The sequence below is a fragment of the Xiphophorus maculatus genome, chromosome 24 (assembly GCF_002775205.1).
Source record: "Xiphophorus maculatus strain JP 163 A chromosome 24, X_maculatus-5.0-male, whole genome shotgun sequence".
Taxonomy (NCBI): domain Eukaryota; kingdom Metazoa; phylum Chordata; class Actinopteri; order Cyprinodontiformes; family Poeciliidae; genus Xiphophorus; species Xiphophorus maculatus.
In genome coordinates this window covers 9,068,873-9,088,445 of record NC_036466.1, presented here as the reverse complement: position 1 = coordinate 9,088,445, position 19,573 = coordinate 9,068,873, and the positions used below count along the sequence as shown (strand labels likewise).

The 19,573-nt window shown below is 38.8% G+C and overlaps 1 protein-coding gene and 1 long non-coding RNA gene across 5 annotated transcripts in view; one reads left to right on the top strand and one right to left on the bottom strand.

Moving 5' to 3' along the window:
- LOC102228511 (gamma-aminobutyric acid receptor subunit beta-3-like) overlaps positions 1-19,573 on the top strand; it is a 59,292-nt gene that overhangs the window by 16,397 nt on the left and 23,322 nt on the right. For 2 of the 4 annotated variants that reach the window (XM_023329618.1, XM_023329619.1), the window contains exons 2-5: positions 866-913; positions 3,004-3,095; positions 3,190-3,257; positions 17,525-17,745. In XM_023329618.1, the coding sequence (XP_023185386.1) occupies positions 866-913; positions 3,004-3,095; positions 3,190-3,257; positions 17,525-17,745 (429 nt within the window). Of the gene's footprint in view, positions 1-865; positions 914-2,413; positions 2,877-3,003; positions 3,096-3,189; positions 3,258-17,524; positions 17,746-19,573 lie in introns of those variants that run through there. The other 2 variants (XM_023329620.1, XM_023329621.1) reach the window with 2 other exon arrangements.
- Positions 440-928, bottom strand: LOC111607621. The gene is made up of 2 exons (XR_002752378.1): positions 854-928; positions 440-662 (listed from the first exon to the last, which is right to left on the bottom strand). It is a non-coding gene; the product is annotated as an uncharacterized LOC111607621 (long non-coding RNA).

Below are 19,573 nucleotides of genomic sequence, written 5' to 3'. Positions count from 1 at the left end.
ATTGTTCCAAGTCATTATATGATTGAAATATTTTTAGTTTACTCATTTACTGTTTTAAGTGAACTATGAATGCTGCTCTGGCAAATCCTGGAAGAGTGTCCAGCCAGCAAGTCTTGACCTTAAGCTTCTTATATAGAGCCGGTAAAGATAACTTAAAGCACACCAACCAGTTCACTTCTAAACAGGACAACAAACCAAAAAGAAGATTATGAGTGGTCCAGACATACATTTGATCAAACTTATGTTAAAGATGTCACATCTGTTGATTTAACCTCAGATATGATGGGGTGCAAATACTTTTTCACAGTCCAAGCCAGGTTACTTTAGACCATTCTTTGAAAAAGCACATCATCATTTAAATGGTTTTTGTTTAGTTTAACTTAGAATCACCTTTGAAGCTTGCTAAAATAATAATAATAAAAAAAAATCTGCAATGAAACAAATTTTCCCATCGCTTTAATTTCCACACACCACTATCCAGGGACACACTTATCATCCTGACGTCTGCCGTAAGAGGGTAGCCGAGCTCCACGTTTAGTAATTAGTGAATGACGTTTAACCTCCGTCCGCGTGCTTTAACCCGTCCCGAGTTGCGGATGGCAAAGAAAACAAGTGAACCCACATGAGAGACCGAGTTCAGCACCACGGCTGGCGGACAGCTCCTGCACAGAGAGGATTCCCAATGTCCTTCATTAAGTGTCCTGTGCTCACCCCACTGTTTAACACTGACTTAAAGCATAAAAAACACATGAAACCTTTGTCATATTACATATACACTATACGGCATTGATTCAAGCACAGAATCATTTCTCATTGGTCAAATTCTCTTCATCGATGAATGATGTCATCCCACCTCTTCTTTCAGGAATGCTGTTGACGGAAACAAGAAGTTGTTCGCCATCTATGACACCAGGTAAGAGGAAAGCCCTGATCCTGCACGCACGCGCACCATTCCAATTGCACGCGGCTCCCGTCTTCCTCGGACCGCCTTTCTAATCAAGCAAGATGACCCGCTGTGCGAGCTGATGTTCCAGATAGCATAAATAAAAGGCCGTTGTTCGCGATTAACAGGAAGACCAATCAGATATCGATTAAAAGATAGATAAAAAACAAACACCCTGCCTTCACTGGATAATGTTCCGCTCGCGCCATTTTTATTGGAAACACGGCAGAAGGGGAATTGGCGCTGGTGTGGGGCACACTGTAAAAAATGTCAATTTAGAGAAGTTGATCTTCGCTAAATGAAAAAATATATAGAGAGAAAAATATTTTTAATGGATATTTGTAAAAATCTTAAAACACGTGTAATGTTTTATAGAATTAAATACGTTTATCTAATGATAAAAACAAAGAAGATTCAGAAAAATAAACTAGTAATGCTTTTTATTAATGACAAAAATGCCATAACTTTTCTGTCCACCGATTCATCATATTTATTTCTATTCTAGCTTTAAGAATGAAAAATAAAAAAAACGTTAACCAACTGCATCATGGGAACTGTTAGACTCCATTTTTATTTTTTTTACATGTAGACATCCTTATTAAATTTAATTAAGAAACCTCTTCAAAGTCAGAACTATTAACAGCCCCGACTTTGTAATCCAAAATGGCTGCCTTGTTTATAAAGAGTCATTCCGTTTAATTTAGAAGATTGAAGTTGAATCTTTGTTATCCTTGTATCCCAGTCGCAAGTTTGTCAAGTAGTGGGATTTGCTAACTTGTGTTTAGCAACCAGGCTAACTACTTCTCTCAAAACAAGCTACTACACACTGTAGCAACATATTTCCTAATATTTTATCTCTTAGCATTTTGCGTATGACTAATTTATTGAGATACAAACATTTAGAAATACAAGTAAACAGTTAATTAAAGATTGCTACCCTTTATACTCATGGTAGCCATATTGGATTTTGTGGTTGGTATAGTGAAGAACTTCTGTCCAGTTTGGAAAGTCAACATTAGGGGTTGTGGTCTTGCTGATAGTGACAGACAAATTATAAACTATGTATAAGTACCGTGGGAATACCATTATTGGCTTGTTGTTAGCTGTTAATGGTGCATTGGTCCAGTTGACCAATGCAAAGCTAAAGGGCTATTTCAAAGTTTTTGGGGGACACAATTTAGAATGCTTGAACTGATCAAACTACAACTATCTCCTCTCATTGATATTTAATGTATACCTTTTATTTGAAAAACCATTTGCTAACAATTGAACAGTAGCCTCTGTGCGTTGACACAAATCGTCAGAAGTTATGCGCTACCATCTAAAATGTCTTAATTCAAATTATTTGAACATTTTGCTTACATATCATCTTTTATGTTTGGACTTGATCTTGATTGCAGGTCGTGGACATTTTTTACAGTGTGTTAAGTGTTGAGCTCCCTCTCTCGTTTGAACAAGTCTAGTGCCACAACCACCAGCAGCAGCAGCAGCAGCATCCCTCATCAATATGCGCTCCAGCGTCTCAATTTAAGAGCCTCTCGCACATTTAAACATGGGCAAATAAAAAAAGAAAAAAAAAAAACACCCAGGCGAAGCCCAGCAATCCCGCCGAGGGAGGCGATGTCAACCCACATTCCACATCTGACTCCGTCTGCAGCAGACTTTTTCCGCGTCTCAGTCGACTTTCTGCTGGTGTATTATAATTTTTTTGTGCGAGGGGGGACTCTTCCATGGATTTGCGTGCGAAAAGACTGTTGATTGCGGCGTAGGAGGTGTCTGTAAACATCAAGGGATAAAGAATATCACTAATTATAGCAGGTAACAGTCAAATCAAATTAGATTGGACAAGGAAGATGTTTACTCTGCCGAAGGTTCGTCAATTTCGCGCCTTGTCCGCGCTGGTTATTGGGGCGATTGTGTGCTGCGCAAAAAGGTGAGTGCTCGATTTTTTTTCTTTCTTGTTTTGTTTCTGCGCCCAACAAGTCAAGGTTATTGCTCAGGTTAATTGGCACAGCAGCCTTTGGGTGGTGCTTCCTCTCATTCCTCCGCTGTTGTTTCAGCGTCAACGAACCGGGCAACATGTCCATCGTGAAGGAAACGGTGGATAAACTACTGAAGGGGTACGACATCCGACTGAGACCGGACTTTGGAGGTACACGGTCCATGATGGTCAATCATTGGCGCGCTGGTTTGGCGCCATTCGCACTATGGTGGTCAGGTACACAACACTGTTTAACCTCTTCCAGGCCCCCCAGTTGCAGTCGGCATGAGTATAGATGTGGCCAGCATAGACATGGTGTCAGAAGTCAACATGGTGAGTGGATTTTATGTTTTAGCACAACTATGGAGGTGCAGAACTGCCATAATTAACTAACTAAATTGTCAAAAGATTTCAAATGTACATTGATTACTTTAATTACGTAAAGTAATTTGTTCAGAAAATCTGCATGAGGCTAAATGTCAGAGGTAAACATGGCGTTGGTCTAAATCTACAGGGGTCCAGAAGCGATAAAATTCAATAAAAAAATCAAAAGATTTCAAATTTCAACTGAAATTAATTAAACTAATTTGTGTTAACAATTTGCACGAGGCTAAATGTGGTGTCAGATGATGATAAATAAACACGATGAGTTTATTTAGTGTGTTTGTCTAAATCTATGGCGGTTCAGAACTGCCAACATTTAATTCATGAATAATAAAAATATGAATTAAACTTGCCATCAATCAGTTCAAATTAGAAAGTTAGCTTGATGAGCAATACATTTCAAAGGTACAAACATTATATAAGCCTTTAATGAGTATTGGCCATGGCTTTACTATCACTGCAAATTCGACATCTCTTTTACAAATACAATTTCAACTCCATTTCTCATCCGCCTCTGGGATATTCTGACAGTGCTGCATCATCTCTGCGTTACCAGCAACTGGGTCACAGAGGTGCTGCTGCTTTATGCAAGTGTATTAGTTCTGTTGGAAAAGCATAACGGTCATTAAAAAGTTAACACTTCTCTTGACTTTTTGCCAACTGTTTGCTCCTAATTTTTACTCCATGCCTACTTGTTCCCATTTAATATATTTTCTACTTGCATTTTTTTACAAACATAAGTGTATATTAATTTTATTTTAAATGTATTACACTTTTTCATTTATTTTGGTTCTGATCTCTAATTTTGGGCGACTTCGCTCCCCTGATGTACGACAGTTTATGACCTCTGACAAACCTACTCTAAGTTACCTTCTTTTAGCATTTATAAATATATAAATAAAGCAACATTATAGAGTTATAAAACATGGTTATAAAACCATGTTTTATCACAATATACTATGAATAAAGAAATATATGAAAAGTTCCCCTGATCATCATGTTGTAGTTAAAAACAAAAGTCAAGTCTAGAACTACTGAATCTGAAAAGACATAAAAATGGGTAGAAAAAGGTCAGAAATCACCAGCACCTGTAGTGGTGACAGTTTAGGTGGGTCAGGTTACCATACAGTGTTGGGACCGATATGTCCATTTTATTCCTTTAAAATGTGGACTGGGGACAACACTAGTCAATTTAATTGGTCTGAAGTGGACTTTGTAACAGAATTTCTTAGCAGTGGAAAAAAAAATTACATTCAAATCATCATTACATGAATTATTTCTTAGGTCATGTATAAATAAGTATTTTTTAACTTATTTTTTTTAACTAAATTGTGGCACTTTTGTCTCTCTATACTGACCATGCAGTCCTGCTTCCTCCTTTACTTCCTCCACTTGTCCCCCCGCCCCAACACATAATACGGTCATGTGGGTTTTTGGTGTTTCTTTATCTGGAACTCTGGCAGGAGAGAGAAGCAGCAGCAGCAGCAATATTGCTTCCAACAGTCCTCAGACAGAAGGCTCACTTTAGAGACAAGATTAAAGCTGCAGCCATGCTCTCACAATCAATACACTCCAAGAGCTCTCCATTCAGATCTTTTGATGCAGAAGAATTCACAGCTCTGCTTGTTAACCTCGGCTGTTACCGTAACACTGTCCTCCCCGGAGGCCCCTCCGAGCAGACAGCTATCATAGAGCTCAGATTGGATTAGTTAATTTGTGAGCTAACTCCTCCCCACTTTACCCTGCACCCCCCTCCTTCCCCTTACCATGTCGACACGTGCACCCGCATGCAAGAAAAGTAACTTCAGGCTATTGTATCTTAAAATATCAGCTGATGATGACCCAAATTGCAGTTGGAAATGATCTGCCAGTGGCTACGCTTCTTCCTGTTCTTTGCAGGAGCGAAACTAAAATAAGAGAGATTTTTCAGGCTCGGGCGCCGAGCTGAGTTACAGGCGTTGCCTTTTTTTAACGGCAAGTCTCCGGTTCCACATCAACACCTCTGCTCTGACAGCTTTCACGGGCCGCTGCCTGCACAGGTGCTGCCATCATGACTTTCATTAGAGCTGATGGCCGGCGAGCTGCTGAGCTTTTCTCACAACAAAGACATGGCGCTGCAGTCAAAGACAGTTGATCGTAGGAAAAGCATTGGCTGATTCTATCAAGTTATACCAATGTTGTAAACAGTTAGAGGAAAACAAAACCCAGCTTTAAAGCTACGGTTGGGAAGTTATGTCTGTTTACCAGCCACAAACAGCCTGCTTTAATCAGCTAATATACTAACTGTGAATCTATATAAGTAGAACTGTAAAGAAACAATATTCAGGATATTTAAAACTACCACAAAGCAAGGGATAGAAAATGGTGTAAAATTTAAATGACTCTGTGCTAACTGAGCACAAATGCCACATGTTGACGGGATTGCCACATTTGTTTCTGCACAGCAGGAAACATCTGTCTGCTTTTAAAGACACTTTACATCGCAAGAACTGCATTTTGCGGCAGTTTTGAATCTGTGACTATTTAAAACCTCAACTTGGTTTGTACTGGTGACGTCAGAAACATCTCACATCGAATCAGGACGACAGTCCTGCTCTGGTCTGCCTTCACCTTCCCTGAAATGCATTAGAGAGCGATCCTTTGGGAAGGAGGAGATGTGTGTTTGTGTGTGGGCAGGTTTCTGATCAATAATAATGACTCAATGATTAGTTCACCAGGTGACTTTAACTATTGATTGGTGCAGCTTTTGTTAGCTTTCTGGGCACCTCATAGAAACTCCACTGATGTATTTGAGATGGAGTGCTTTCCTTTTTGACAGGATTAAAAAAATGGCCCCTATTCATGAAAAGTTGATATTGTTTGCTAAAATACAAAGGCTGGGAGATGTGCTTGAGGGTTTGCAGAGTAATACTGAACCCAAATCATGACCACTGAGAGCAGAAGAGAATAAAGGATTGACTTAATTGGTCTTATATATTATATATATATATATATATATATATATATATATATATATATATATATATATATAAAAATTCCCTTCTCACCCACCGCGGGTGGTTCTTATCCTCTGAGCTCGGGTCCTCTACCAGAGGCCTGGGAGCTTGAGGGTTCTGCGCAGTATCTTGGCTGTGCCAAGGACTGCACATTTCTGGACTGAGATGTCTGATGTTGTTCCTGGGATCTGTTGTAGCCATTGGTCCAGTTTGGGGGTGACTGCCCCGAGGGCCCCGATGACCACAGGCACCACTGTGGTCTTCACCTTCCAGGCCCTCTCCAGTTCCTCCCTGAGGCCCTGGTATTTCTCTAGTTTCTCGTGCTCCTTTTTCCTGATGTTGCAGTCGCTTGGTATTGCTACATCTATCACAACGGCTTTCCTCTGTTGTTTATCCACTACGACAATGTCTGGTTGGTTCGCCATTACCATTTTGTCTGTCTGGATCTGGAAGTCCCACAGGATCTTAGCTCTGGCGTTCTCCGCCACCTTTGGGGGTGTTTCCCACTTTGATCCCGGGGTTTCCAGTCCATATTCTGCACAGATGTTTCTGTACACTATGCCTGCAACTTGGTGTACAGAAACATCTGTGCAGAATATGGACTGGAAACCCCGGGATCAAAGTGGGAAACACCCCCAAAGGTGGCGGAGAATATATATATATATATATATATATATATATATATATATATATATTCAATCATTTTGCTTGTTTTGGCCTATAAAAACTATGGAAACCTTTAGACACGAACATTTATTTACATCTCTAAAGCAGTGTACTTAAACAAAAACAAATGTGCAACTCCCTTCTTCATCAGATGTAAACAAAAATTGGACAAGCCGTTTCTCTAGCTAGATGTAGACACACATTGTTTTGATTGTATCTACCAGTAAATAACACACAATGAAACAACACTTCCATATAAAAGTAATTATTTCCATAACTCATCGGAAATACTAAGATTCCTGTTCTATTATTTTCTCCACCCTGGCACCTATTAGGAGCACCGCATCTCAAGTCAGTACTTTGGGTAGGCCACCGCTAAGGATTCAAGAAAAACCTTTATTTTAGCTTTTCAGAGGTGAACTGAAAGCCAGATTTTCTCCGTTAAGATATTCTGGCACAGATCAGAAGTCATAGTTTCTTCACTTACAACCCCATAATCCAATTGCAGCTAAAATAAAATAAAACTTAATCACAGGGTCATATAGTATCTAGTTAAGCAGTTGAGTAAAAATAGAGTCTTCTCTGCTCAGTTTAATTTTAAATGCACCTCCCGGTGACTCTTTGACATCCATCAGGCAGATGTAGGTCTTGCTGAAGACTAAAAAGACTCTGCTTCCCGCTGCATGAAGTCTTCAATGTTCACATTCTAACTGCAAAGAAGTATAAAGAAAGCAGACAGTCTGACACTGAGATGTTGCTGTTAATTAATCCAATAAAGTAAAATTAAATTCAAAGGCCAAATGCAAGTATTAAACTTTCTGTTTGGGTGAAAGACTTTAATGCTCCTCCAAAAGTTCAGCTAAACTCTCTTTTTTTAAATATTCAAAATATCATTAAGTTTCTAAGTTAGGGGTTTTTAAAAGTTAGTTTCGGGAAGGTTTACTATATTTCTAACAGGCTTGGGTACGCAGATAAAATAAGTGATATATCAGTGTAATCATACAGAGGTTATTAATTTGCGGTCATTTACACACAAGGAGCTGCATGGAGCTCAAGAAAGTAGGAAATAAGAATATATAACGTTAACCTAACGTGATTGAGAGGAACTGTAAACAAAAAACACAGCGATATGCACCTGCATTGTAAAGTAAAAATATTCTGTGTAGTCTTTTTTCTCAAGAATGACTTTTTATTTTTGTCATTTGTCTTTTTTTGCTTGTTGTTATTAGTGTAATAAATGCTTTCCTGACAATATTTAGATCATAATTCCATATATGTGTCATAAAAACAAATATGTATTCATGTTTCCTGACTCTTCATCAAAATCGTATAACTTTACTTATTGATTTAATTGATCAACCAAAAATGTATTTATTTACTTTGTTTGCACTTCCTTAAAAGGATTAATATTTTAACTGAAATTTTTTTCTTTATCTATCATGTTTCAAAAAGAAGTTTCTGTATTTTCTTTTGTATTTTATGCTTATGCTCTAACAGAGTTGTTCTTTTTGATAAGGGGGAGCTAAGCGTTAAAAACGGGTGCAGTGGGATTTGACAGTATGGGAGTGCTGTTAACAGGAGCTGGTGGGCCAAGCAGTCTACTCTCTGCAGAGCAGATGAAAGCCACTGATCAACCAGGGAATCAGAGAGTTGAGATCACACGTAAACTGCTAATTAATTAGGTCTGTCTCTGATTGCCACCGATTCACACAGGGACCGCACATGTGCAGCTCTGCATCTGTGCTAGCTAAGTGGACAATTCGTGGCCGTTCTCCAGTGTTGAAGCTCACGACAAGCTGTTTGTTGTTTTCAGCGTTTGACATTTGGTGGATGGTACTGATCCAATGTTGGAGCTGTCTGTTGTTCTATCATGGGGATGCTTGCTCCAAAGACAAACAAGAGAATCAATGCTTTTGTGTCAACCTTTGATCAGTGCTAAACTGCACATGAATACTGCGATTTGCATTTTCTCCCGTGAAAAAACAACAAAAAAAACTACTTCTGACAAGTCTTCAAGAACTCAGTTCTACGTTTGCTTCGGAAAACATTTCATCTTCACTAATTTAGCGAGAAAATCTGCAGACATAATGAAAAACCGGTCCAAAAAGATTAAAGTTTATTTCCAGAGACTGCTGGCTGTGCTGAAATAAGGCTTGGAGTTAGGGAATTTGTTGGACAAGAAAGCAGGGATTCCTCAGTGCTGAAGGAAAACAATCCAAAAAGATACAACTTCCCATTGTTTTTAAGACTGCACCACACACTGCATCCTGATTAAAATAGCTCTGTCGGAGATTTGTGCTGGGTTTGCTCCAAGGATAAGATATGTGAGGAGGTAGAAAAAGTGTGACCAGTTACCAAAACTCCAGTTTTGTCACTTAAGACATCCTGAAAATCTATGAATTCAATCTGCGTTTGTTGGATTGATGTGTCACACAGTTGGTATATGATTTAAAAGAAGTCCAAATGCTTCTAATTTCCTGGTGTAAGGCGTTGTTTTAGCATTAAAACTAATGTAGGGAGGCAGCAAGGATGTGTGTAAGGACCTCTTCTTTTTTGTTGTTTAAACAGGAAAACAAGAAGCATCTGAGACATTGTAAATAAGACAGAACCAAGAGCCTACCTACAAAGATTTTATTTTTTTTAGAATTTTTCTGGGATAGATTGCCAAATTCTACTAATAATTTCAGATTTGATTTACAGTTTTTGTCCCTGATTATCCTTTGACTTACAAAGGATTGCACTTCACTCATACACCTGAGTCCACACAGTTTAACTGAGCTGTCTTTTGTTCCAGCAGTTTGATTTTTCAGATTCAAATTTATATCACACAGGCGAACCTGATGGGGAAAAATGACAAACGGGTAGACGAGTTGGAGTTTATTTAAAGCAGAAAACTTGTGGAGAGATGGAAGCTGCGAGTAAAACATGAGAAAAGAGCCCAGCAAAGAGAGGCAGCTTGATCCAAGCATATTTGAAAGCTTGAAAGATGGCATCTGGCTCGCCCACAAACAAACAAACAAACAAAAAATCCACCTGGCAGGGAAGGTCGACGTAGTGTGCTCCAACACCTTGGCAGAGAGTGAGCTCCTGCACAAGCAGATGCTAAAATGTCTGAGAAAGGCTTATTAATTACCTCTGAGGTTTGCTCGGGGTGTTCTGTGGGCCTCGCTTGATGAGAAACGCATGCTAGGACAAGATCAGAGCAAGGGAAAGACTGCGCGAAGGCAGTGCATAGGAAATAGGAAGTCCATTGAAAATGTTTCAGCTGTTAGCACCATATTAATACTCGGGCTGACAACTGTAACTAAAACAAAAACAATGGATCAGTAAATTACAGTTTTATCCTTCAACTTAAGCCTTTCTTCTTTAGCTTTAATTCCTTAGCTTAACCTTAAAGTGAAGCTTGGAGATAAAAGTGAAATAACGGAGCATGTCTCCATTTAATTGGTTTCCAACACCTTTATTAAGGAAATGAGGGTTAAAAATAAGGGCACTGTGTGTAGGTGTGTGTTCAGTACCAACACACTCACTTCCAGGTGTGAATCTTTGTTGTGGTAAGAAGCATTAATATCCCACTAACTAATTTATAATGTCTCATAATTCTGCTTTACCATATTGGTCTTTCACTTTAGATCCAAATGAACACATTCATGTTTGTGGGTGTTGACAAAATTTGAGGTGTTCAGTCATAATCTTTGAAGGAACTCTGTCCAAAGTCCCTTTTCTTCAGCTAATATTTAGAGTTTATGGAGGTTGTTTTAGGAAATTCAGCCTCGGGAAATGAAGTTTGAGCTCGACTAAAGGTAGAGCGCAGAGAGAAACGGTCAGAGCATGCACAGTAAATGTAGTCACAGTAACAGGCTGAACAAGCCAGTCATCTGTACACCCACGGCTGTGTGTGGGTGTCAAAAAGAAGAAGAAGAAAAAAGGCTGTCATTTTGGAGAGGTGAAAAGATCTCCATCTTTCCATCTCCAAATGTTCCTGCTCCTTGCTTACTTTTTTCGGATCTTGCACCAGTACCACGAAAAACCTGTTTCTTACGTAAATATCTGCTCCCAGATTTCAGATTCCTTCTGAACGACATCGAAGCGATCTGAGCCGGCGTTACGGTTGGGTCTTAAATACCTGATGCAAGGCTGAGTCCGCATAAAGTACATCTTGGGTTCAGATGTTGCCAAAGCAATAACTGTGTTTTCCTAATTATCTTGTATAGCTCTTCCAGCTATGCAGCAAGAGCATAACTTTTCTCTCCAGCTTAATATACCCCGTGTCTTTTATCCTGCATCCGGCTTCCTGGCTGATGGAATGTAATTGGCCTCAGGAGAAAGCATGCTGTGGGTTGAGTGATGATCACTAAGATTTAGAGTGAGCAAAGAGAGCTTTTCTTGGCTTATAGTGCCAGCCAAATGACAGAACACATGATTTGAGGTGAGGGGTGTGGGGGCTTCCAAAGATTCGATCCCCTTGTGATAGAAGCCATACTCAGAGGTGCGTACACCTTTGACACACTGCCGGCTTGGGAGATGCACAGTCCATAGGAGCCAGCCTTATTCCCTTCATTGGTGCCACTCAAGCAGATGGGTAACAAATAAAACGGTGTAGGAAATTTGATTCATGACTGCTCATTCCATAGGTCTTCAGACAGAAAGATTCCACCTACTCTAATGGAAGAAAGCAGTAAAAACTTCACTGCTATCAAAAACAGGAACACTATGTTCTAGCATTTATTAAAAGGTTGCTGTAAGACTGGATGAAGACTCCGCTATCTGCTTCACAACCCATTAGGCCTTGGTTGAATAGCTGCAAATTGGGGAATAAGTGTGAATGATATCTTGGCGTTGCCACAGTCTTAGTAATCACCAAACAAGTTTTCTTAGCGATTTTGTTCTCTTGTACCTTTCCACAACAATCTTTAATTCAGGTCACAGGTCACTTGTGGGGAAATTCTAGACTTTTCCAGATTCAACCTTCTGGACTTCTTAGTCTTTTATCTTCATTTTATGCAAAAAGTACAAAAGTTAACTATAACTGATTTAAATATGGAATAGGCAAAGAGAAGAAGAGTGGAGAAGGAGGGCAGAAAGGAGGACACTATACAGGCAGGAAAGAACATAAGGAAGGAAAAAGGATGGAATGACAAGGTAGGGAAAAAGGGAAGGAATACGGAGATGAGGGCATAAGGAAGCTGACAAGGAATGAAAGGAAGGAAGGACTCAAGAAAGGAATGCAGGTAGGACTCGGTCAATGAAAGAAAGGGATGATGCAATATAAAATGAAAGGAAGGACTCAAAGAAAGGAATGGAGACTGGGCAGAAATGAAACCGAATGGACCGACAAACGAAAGAAAATAAGTAAGGGCACAAGAAAAGATCTAAGGGAGAGGGAGGAAAATAGACACAAGAAAGAATGAAAGTTAGAATACAATGAAAAAAGATGGAAAGAAGTAACTCCACAAGGAAGGACACTGGGAAGGTCACAGGAAACGAGGGAGAAAAGATATATTTTAACACTGAAATAGGGAATACAGGTTGAAGTTAAAATCTTTCAGAATTCTTATTGTCTTTTTCGATACTTCTATACTTTAATGTGCACAACACAAAATAGATAGCATCATGAGGAAAATAACTTTAAATGTTACTATTCAGGCAACATCCCAGGACATGAACCAGGAAGTTAAAGGTCTTCCACATGGACTACAACCTTCAGTGTACATCCAAATTAGCAACAAGTGGCAAAAGGGCAACAAATTGGTCGTCCTTACAAAGCAGAGATCTCTGACGAACCTAAGTCACACTGGGGTAAGATTCAAGCAAGCCATTGTGGGAAGCTTATGGAACCCAAAATGTTTTATCCAAGTTCTAGTTTTAAAAGTAATTCCACCAAATATCAAGAAAATGTATAAAAAGGGTTTAAGGCTTTATGTTTAGCCATTGTATTTAGACTAAAATTTGATATTTGGCCCCGCTTGTGGAACTAAAAGCCTTTTGCTCTAGAACTACTAATCAGGTTACACTTGTAACACTAAACGTCATTCTATAACGTCATGTATTGCAGACTGAATCAGTCATAACTTACTAATAGACAATAAAAAGCAATATGTATTCTGAATAGCATAGGTGGGAACATTTCTACTTTATTTCTTCCTCCTCTGTTTCCTATTTATGAAGGTAAAACATCATAAAAAGTATCAGACGTATTGAAGGCGCATGCTGTCATTTAATGGAAAAAAGTCATTTCAATCAAATCCTTGTGTGCTCTCTCTATAAGGGATGCTGCTATTTTTTTTGGTATGTTATATCCGTGGAAGGAGGGGTGTAGGAAATCATTGAGGGATTCCCCCGCACTGCGGTGATTTACCACTGTAGGGCCATCCCGAGGGGAGAGAGAGCGCGCCCAAATTATATTAAAGTGACTAAAACTGCTTTACTGGATCAGGGTTCATGTAGAGTACGAAGTCGGTATATATTGTTGTTTTTCTTCATCATAAACTTCTTTTCTTTTTGCTTTGTTGACGGGCAGAATGTGACAAACAGGACATTTCCTTGACGCTTTTGCTTGTGTTGCTATACCATTTTCAGTGCAGTGGAGAGGCAGAGATTAAACTGAATATGGGTCAGTTCGCAGCCAAAACTCTGCTTATCTGAACTCTCGCACACCCTGAATGGAAATGATTATACCCTACGGTTAATTAAATTATTAAGGCGTGCTGGAAATCATTTCCACTGGTCACCATCTTTATTATTGCGGAAAACATATGCTAATGCACAAACAACGGCATTAAAGCAGAGCTTTAGGGACTAGGGCAAGGTGTCAATAATTTATAATGTTCAGTTCTAGTTCATAGAAACCCAGAGCTCACTTCCTTTAAAAAAAAAAAATAAAAAAGTAAAAAGAAAAACACCCGACTCCTGGGTAGGTATTGCAAAAGCAGTGCTTGCTTCATCTCAAATTCATTTTGATTGTCTCCATACAACATTGATGAGGACTTCTTGGCCGCATGTTTACACAGGCTACACTGTTTGTTTAAATCATTTATGATCCTATGAGGTGTTCGCTGAGCAGCCCACCTGCCAACACGTCGAGTGGAAGATGCCAGCCTCGGGCGTAAAGGAGGAAGTACGGTGGAAGAGGGAGCGGGTGGGGAGTGAGGGTCAAAGCCAAGCAGCGTGAAAGGCATCAATCATTCGGAGGGGATGATGGAGGGTAAAGTTACAGTGGTAATGGAAAGAAAGAAAGACAATAGGATGGATTCAGACAGCAAATTCCCTCTGCAGGCTCCCGCTATCAATAGGACTAGAACATTTGCCGTTACTGATGGAAAGGTTTTTAGTTTGCCGCCATCCATTTGCAAGCCAAACTTCTTTCTGTTGTAAGTCATTGCAGAAGACAAGCTCATATAGTTCCCATGGCTGAAACATGGAATAGAAAGAGACGGCTAATGTCGATGAGTTTTATTTAGACTACAAGCTTTTATTGATGACTTCAGTAGAGCTGTAGGTAGCCCGGCGTCAAATAGCCTGGTATCGCTAACATTGTTTAGTTTGAAATTTTAAGTGATTTTAGTGTGGAGCTCTATCAGTGAGTTCAACCTGCTAACAGCATCTGTTTACTGTGCTCATAGTAAATATACATTAAATGTTATTTATGCTCTTTAATATATATTTTCCCAGTATAGACTCAGACTTTGTTTGTCTGAAAGAACGGAACCAAACTGAGAAATTGCACGATAATATCAACTGACAGTTTTCTATTTTTTTTTTGTCATTTTCATCCATTTTAAAGTGTTAAAGATATTTATTTAGATATTTTTGTACTGTAGGTAACAGTTACCTGTATATCTATACGGTGGTTATTGTGCCTTCCTTTTTAAAGTAGTTGAGTAAAATGTGTGGTTGCGGTTCTTTCTCAGAAGAATACAAGCTATTTGATTAAAATGTTTGTTAGAGAGGCGAACATGCATTTAAAAAAAAAAAGTGTCCGTCAGCTAAAATGTTCCTGAATGAGGACAAATAACAGCAGCTTGGCATTTTGATAAAAATCACATTGAACGTCCATTTGAATTTAAACGAAGCGTCAGTGGTTTAATAAGCTTTCAGGCGTCATAGAGTTCAGCCTTGTGAATCATTGTTCCCGTGCTGGAAATGTTCGGCTGATGGGGGGATTAATTCTTTGAAAATTTTGCATGAAAACTTTTGCTGAAGCTGTAGGTACATGAGTCATCTCTCCCACTTATATGTTGTACCATGGCACTTCATTTTACTGGCCAGTGTGTTTTCAGGTGGAGGGTAGAGACATTTTGAGAGAACTACATGCAAAAAAGAATCAATGTATTTGATACTTGAGTAAAGTTCTTCACTTTAAAAATTTAACTTTAATGTGAGAAATGATGTAAGCAGGGTATCTTTGGTTTAAAGATGTTTTCAATGGTAAAAATATACTCAATAGTAACAAATATAAAAAAATACAAATTAAATGACCTACAGTGTTTGTTTTTTTATTATTTGAACGTACGCTAAGCATTGATACAGCAGTTGCCGATCAACATTTCTGGAGACATTCGTGCCTTACAGTTATAACTATTTGCTTCTATTACATGGATTTAATAAGCTTTCTATTGAAAGTGGGAGCCTTGTTCAAGAAAGGGCAGAAAAGGACGATTTGTAATGGAAGATAATGGCAGTACACAGAAGTAATTGCCACATTAATTCCTGACATTTCCTCCCACATGCTCTCTAAAGACTACAATCCGAGAGTGATTGGGGGTTGCAGGCTACCAAACATGCCATGGTTGTATTACTGTACAACCATGGCTTGGTGCCAATAAGCTTTTCTTGTCATGCTGAGTGTCCAATCTGTGTCCTGTGCTGACTAAGATCTTCCTTTCCTCATATCTGCATGGTGGATAAAATATTCACTGATTATGAAGTTAATAAAAATAGATAAAGAGACAAAATTCAGACATCGGGATGAATTTGCATGAGTTTATCTTGGAATTCTATTTTCTTCCCCTCCTCATGAAAATGCAAAAACCTGTTGTGCATCAGAAACAGTGTTTCTGGCGGCGCAAAGAGACAAATAACTATTCAAGTTATGTAACAGCTTGGTCACACATGAGTCTTTTGGAAAGCAGCGCTTATTGCAGTGGACGCTTTTAATCTCGTTCTGGTTTCCGTTTGGCACCACGGGGACATGTGTGCTTTTAGCAGTGCCAGCTTGGTGCAGGTTTCATTTCAACACAACAGTGGGTATGGTGAAGATCACTGCACTGCCTAGAGAAAGAGAGAGGGGGAGGAAAAAAGAGAGGTGCAAACAGAGAGAAATAGATATGACGGAGAGGAAGAGTTAGCTTGAGTAACTGGATTATGTGGTATGGAATGAAGGGGGAGGGCTTGGGGCCTCTGGCGCAGCTTCTGCGCTGGTCAAATATTACCCAATTAATACAAAACACAAGTATTCCCTTGCACTGTTGGATTATGTGTATTCTCACGAAAGGACTGACTTATGTCTTGTTTTTTTGTTTGTTTTTTACTCCTCTTGAGTGCCAGATCATGCTGGTTTGATACACAGAAATTTAAAGGGATATAACAATAATACATTCATGCAGAGACGTTAAAAAATAACCAAAAAAAAAAAATGTATATTTTTTGTTGAAATTGCAATGTATGTGTTTTCAATAAATCCAATTATGCTGCCGCATTTGTAAACATAAAGTTCTAAATGCGTCCTATTTTTTTTATTTTTGTTCTTTTCCCCCCAATATTTAAGGAGCAAGTATTTGTCTGTAATAGTAAATTTTTGTGTTCTCTGGATGCTCTATGGCGTTTAGATAACTATTAGCCAAATCAAACTAGGTCTAACTGTCAGTTTCACTTTCATTTTCAAGCGTTGGGCATTTTGAGGTGAGTTAATCCTCCTTTGCAGGGACGGCACAGAAATCAAACTGTCCTTAAAACCCACGGCTGCATGGCTTATCTGTGAATCAAATTGTGTTTGCTACAGTGCCAAATGTGTCCGAAGTCAATGCTAAAGCGTTATTTAACATTGCATTATGCCTTTATTTGTTATTGAAATGAAGTTAGAACAAGTTTTTAAATGTTAACTGATGCTATGTGTGGAGAAAAAAAAGATCTAGTGTGACATTTTGTAAAAATGCATTACAATCAGCCTTTTGAGAATAATTCACTTTTGTCCAAATGGCTGAGTGAAAGTCCATTTAAATTTAAATTGGTTTAAAGAGCTTTCAGGTGTCTGAACATTGATTCAGCCTTGTGAATCAATGTTCTTGTACTAGAAAGATTCAGTCAATGGGGAGAGCAACTTTTGAAAATCTTCCTCAGAAAAATGTTCAATGAAGCTGCAGCTAGATGAGTCATGCTGCCCTTTTGTGCAATGCACTATGGTACTTTACAATACTGAGTAGAGGGTTTCCATAGAGAGGGGCTAGGCTGCATTTAGGTAACTGGTTTATATGTGCCTAGTCCTATGTAGTAAAATGGGTAAATCAATATTTAAGTTTTTATAATCATTTGTTTTCTATCTCTCTTCTTCCGTAGGACTACACGCTGACCATGTATTTCCAGCAGTACTGGAGGGACAAGCGTCTAGCCTACATAGGAATCCCACTAAACTTGACTCTGGACAACAGGGTTGCAGACCAGCTGTGGGTCCCAGACACCTACTTCCTCAATGACAAGAAATCTTTTGTTCATGGAGTCACAGTCAAAAATCGCATGATTCGCCTTCACCCAGACGGGACTGTCCTATATGGGCTCAGGTATGGTCTTGTTGTCTCATTGACTTCTCAAAGGACATCTTTGTTTTTGAGAGAGGTCACAAAAAGTGGGCCGTCTCTGCAGATGTTTACTACCCCATTTGTCAAACCACACCCAAATTTTCAACCCACAAATGTGAGCAAAACTTTGTCAATATTCAGCTACTGTCGATAAACATAATTTTGAAATGGCTGTTTTCATTTAATAAGACACGCAATTAGAATCACATATAAATGAGTTTGTTCACACTCTAAGCCATTAAAAAACATTCCACGCCATCATCCTCCTACCACTTCCTGTTATTATCTTTGTCTTTTCTGCCAGTAGTAACATCCTTTTGTTGATGACATGACTCGTGATGCCTTTTCATTGCAGTTTTGCAAAATACGCTAATTTTGGTAGAGCTGAAAAACCAACTCGTCCTAGCGCAAAACAACATTTTATCGAAAAACATGAGTTTTATCTAAATTGGCATTTACGTTAAGCAGATGTGTTTTCCTAATTCTAAGTTGCCCAGTTATATGGTCAATGGAAATGCAGCTACTGATTTCCATCTCAGATAAATAACAGGATAAAGTCTGTGTACTAACTCTTCTAGCTGACCAATGATCAGTTTGGTGGCGTAAGCGACTGACCCATATTGTCTTTAAATACAATAAAGAAATGCATGAACATTTTAGACATATTGTACAATGCAAAGCTCAGCTTCCAGGTTGTTGGTGAATACTTGTTTTATGAAGCCCCTGTTCTGTGTTCTCCATTGATGTTTTTGTCAGGCTAATTCAGAGGATTCGGCATGACCTATGAATATGGATGCAAGCTTTGAATTGTCAGAGTGCGCAGAGAGAAGCGTGTGTGTGCGTCTTTGTTTGGCTGTGTGCTAGCATACCTGCATTTGCATGTGTCAGTACTTTAAAGTCAAACAGCAATGCTTGATTATGCCAGTGGAGTTCAGAGCATTTAGCCTAGTGGGCTACTTATAGACCTCACAGAGCATTCAAGAGATCAAAGTACGGAGGAGAAATGCCGGGGTGTTTTTGATTAGAGCTGTTATGTAAATTAAAGTCAGGTAAAGTTGAGTATCTAGCTGTAAACAGATTGATTTCATGTTAAGGAAATGCCACTGTTTAATTTATGTTATGTAAATTAAACAAGAAGGAGCTTTTAAGCAATGCCACCATTTTTAAAAGCCATTGTAACCTTAGTGTATGTGCACTTCAAATTTGGTCGACATTAATACAAAAATCTAAATGTTCTTCCTTTAGTCTCCTAAAACAGGAATAGTTTTGACTGAGTAATGCCATGCAGTGAGAAAAAGGTTGTGTCTTTATATGCTGTCTATTTTTTAAAGCTTCTTCAAGCCTCATCTCTTCTAAATCTGAATATATTATAAATATACTTTGTTCTGAGGAATGATGCTCATACTTACTGGAAATGAAGTTGAGCTGATTACTGGTTTTCTTAACACCAAGTGTCAGACAAAATGGCTGTTTTAATGAACATCTGATCACCTTTCATTACAATCGTTTAGACAAAGATACACAAAATGCATAATTTATCTCTAAAAATGTTTATTTATTACAGTCTGTAAGCAATATAATCTGTATCTAGTGCCACAGTAATGACAATATGTCTGTGCTATAGAAACCCACTTTGTTGGTGTAATTTTAACAGCATAATAACATCAGCTAATGGCTTTCCACAGCCTCATCTGAGTCTTAGCTAAATGAAGACATCCAGTGGCTAACTGCCAAGCAGCCGGCATTTAATCAGGTCAGACTCAGCCGAAATCATTTTGAATTTGCATTTCACTTTGCCCCTCACTTTAAC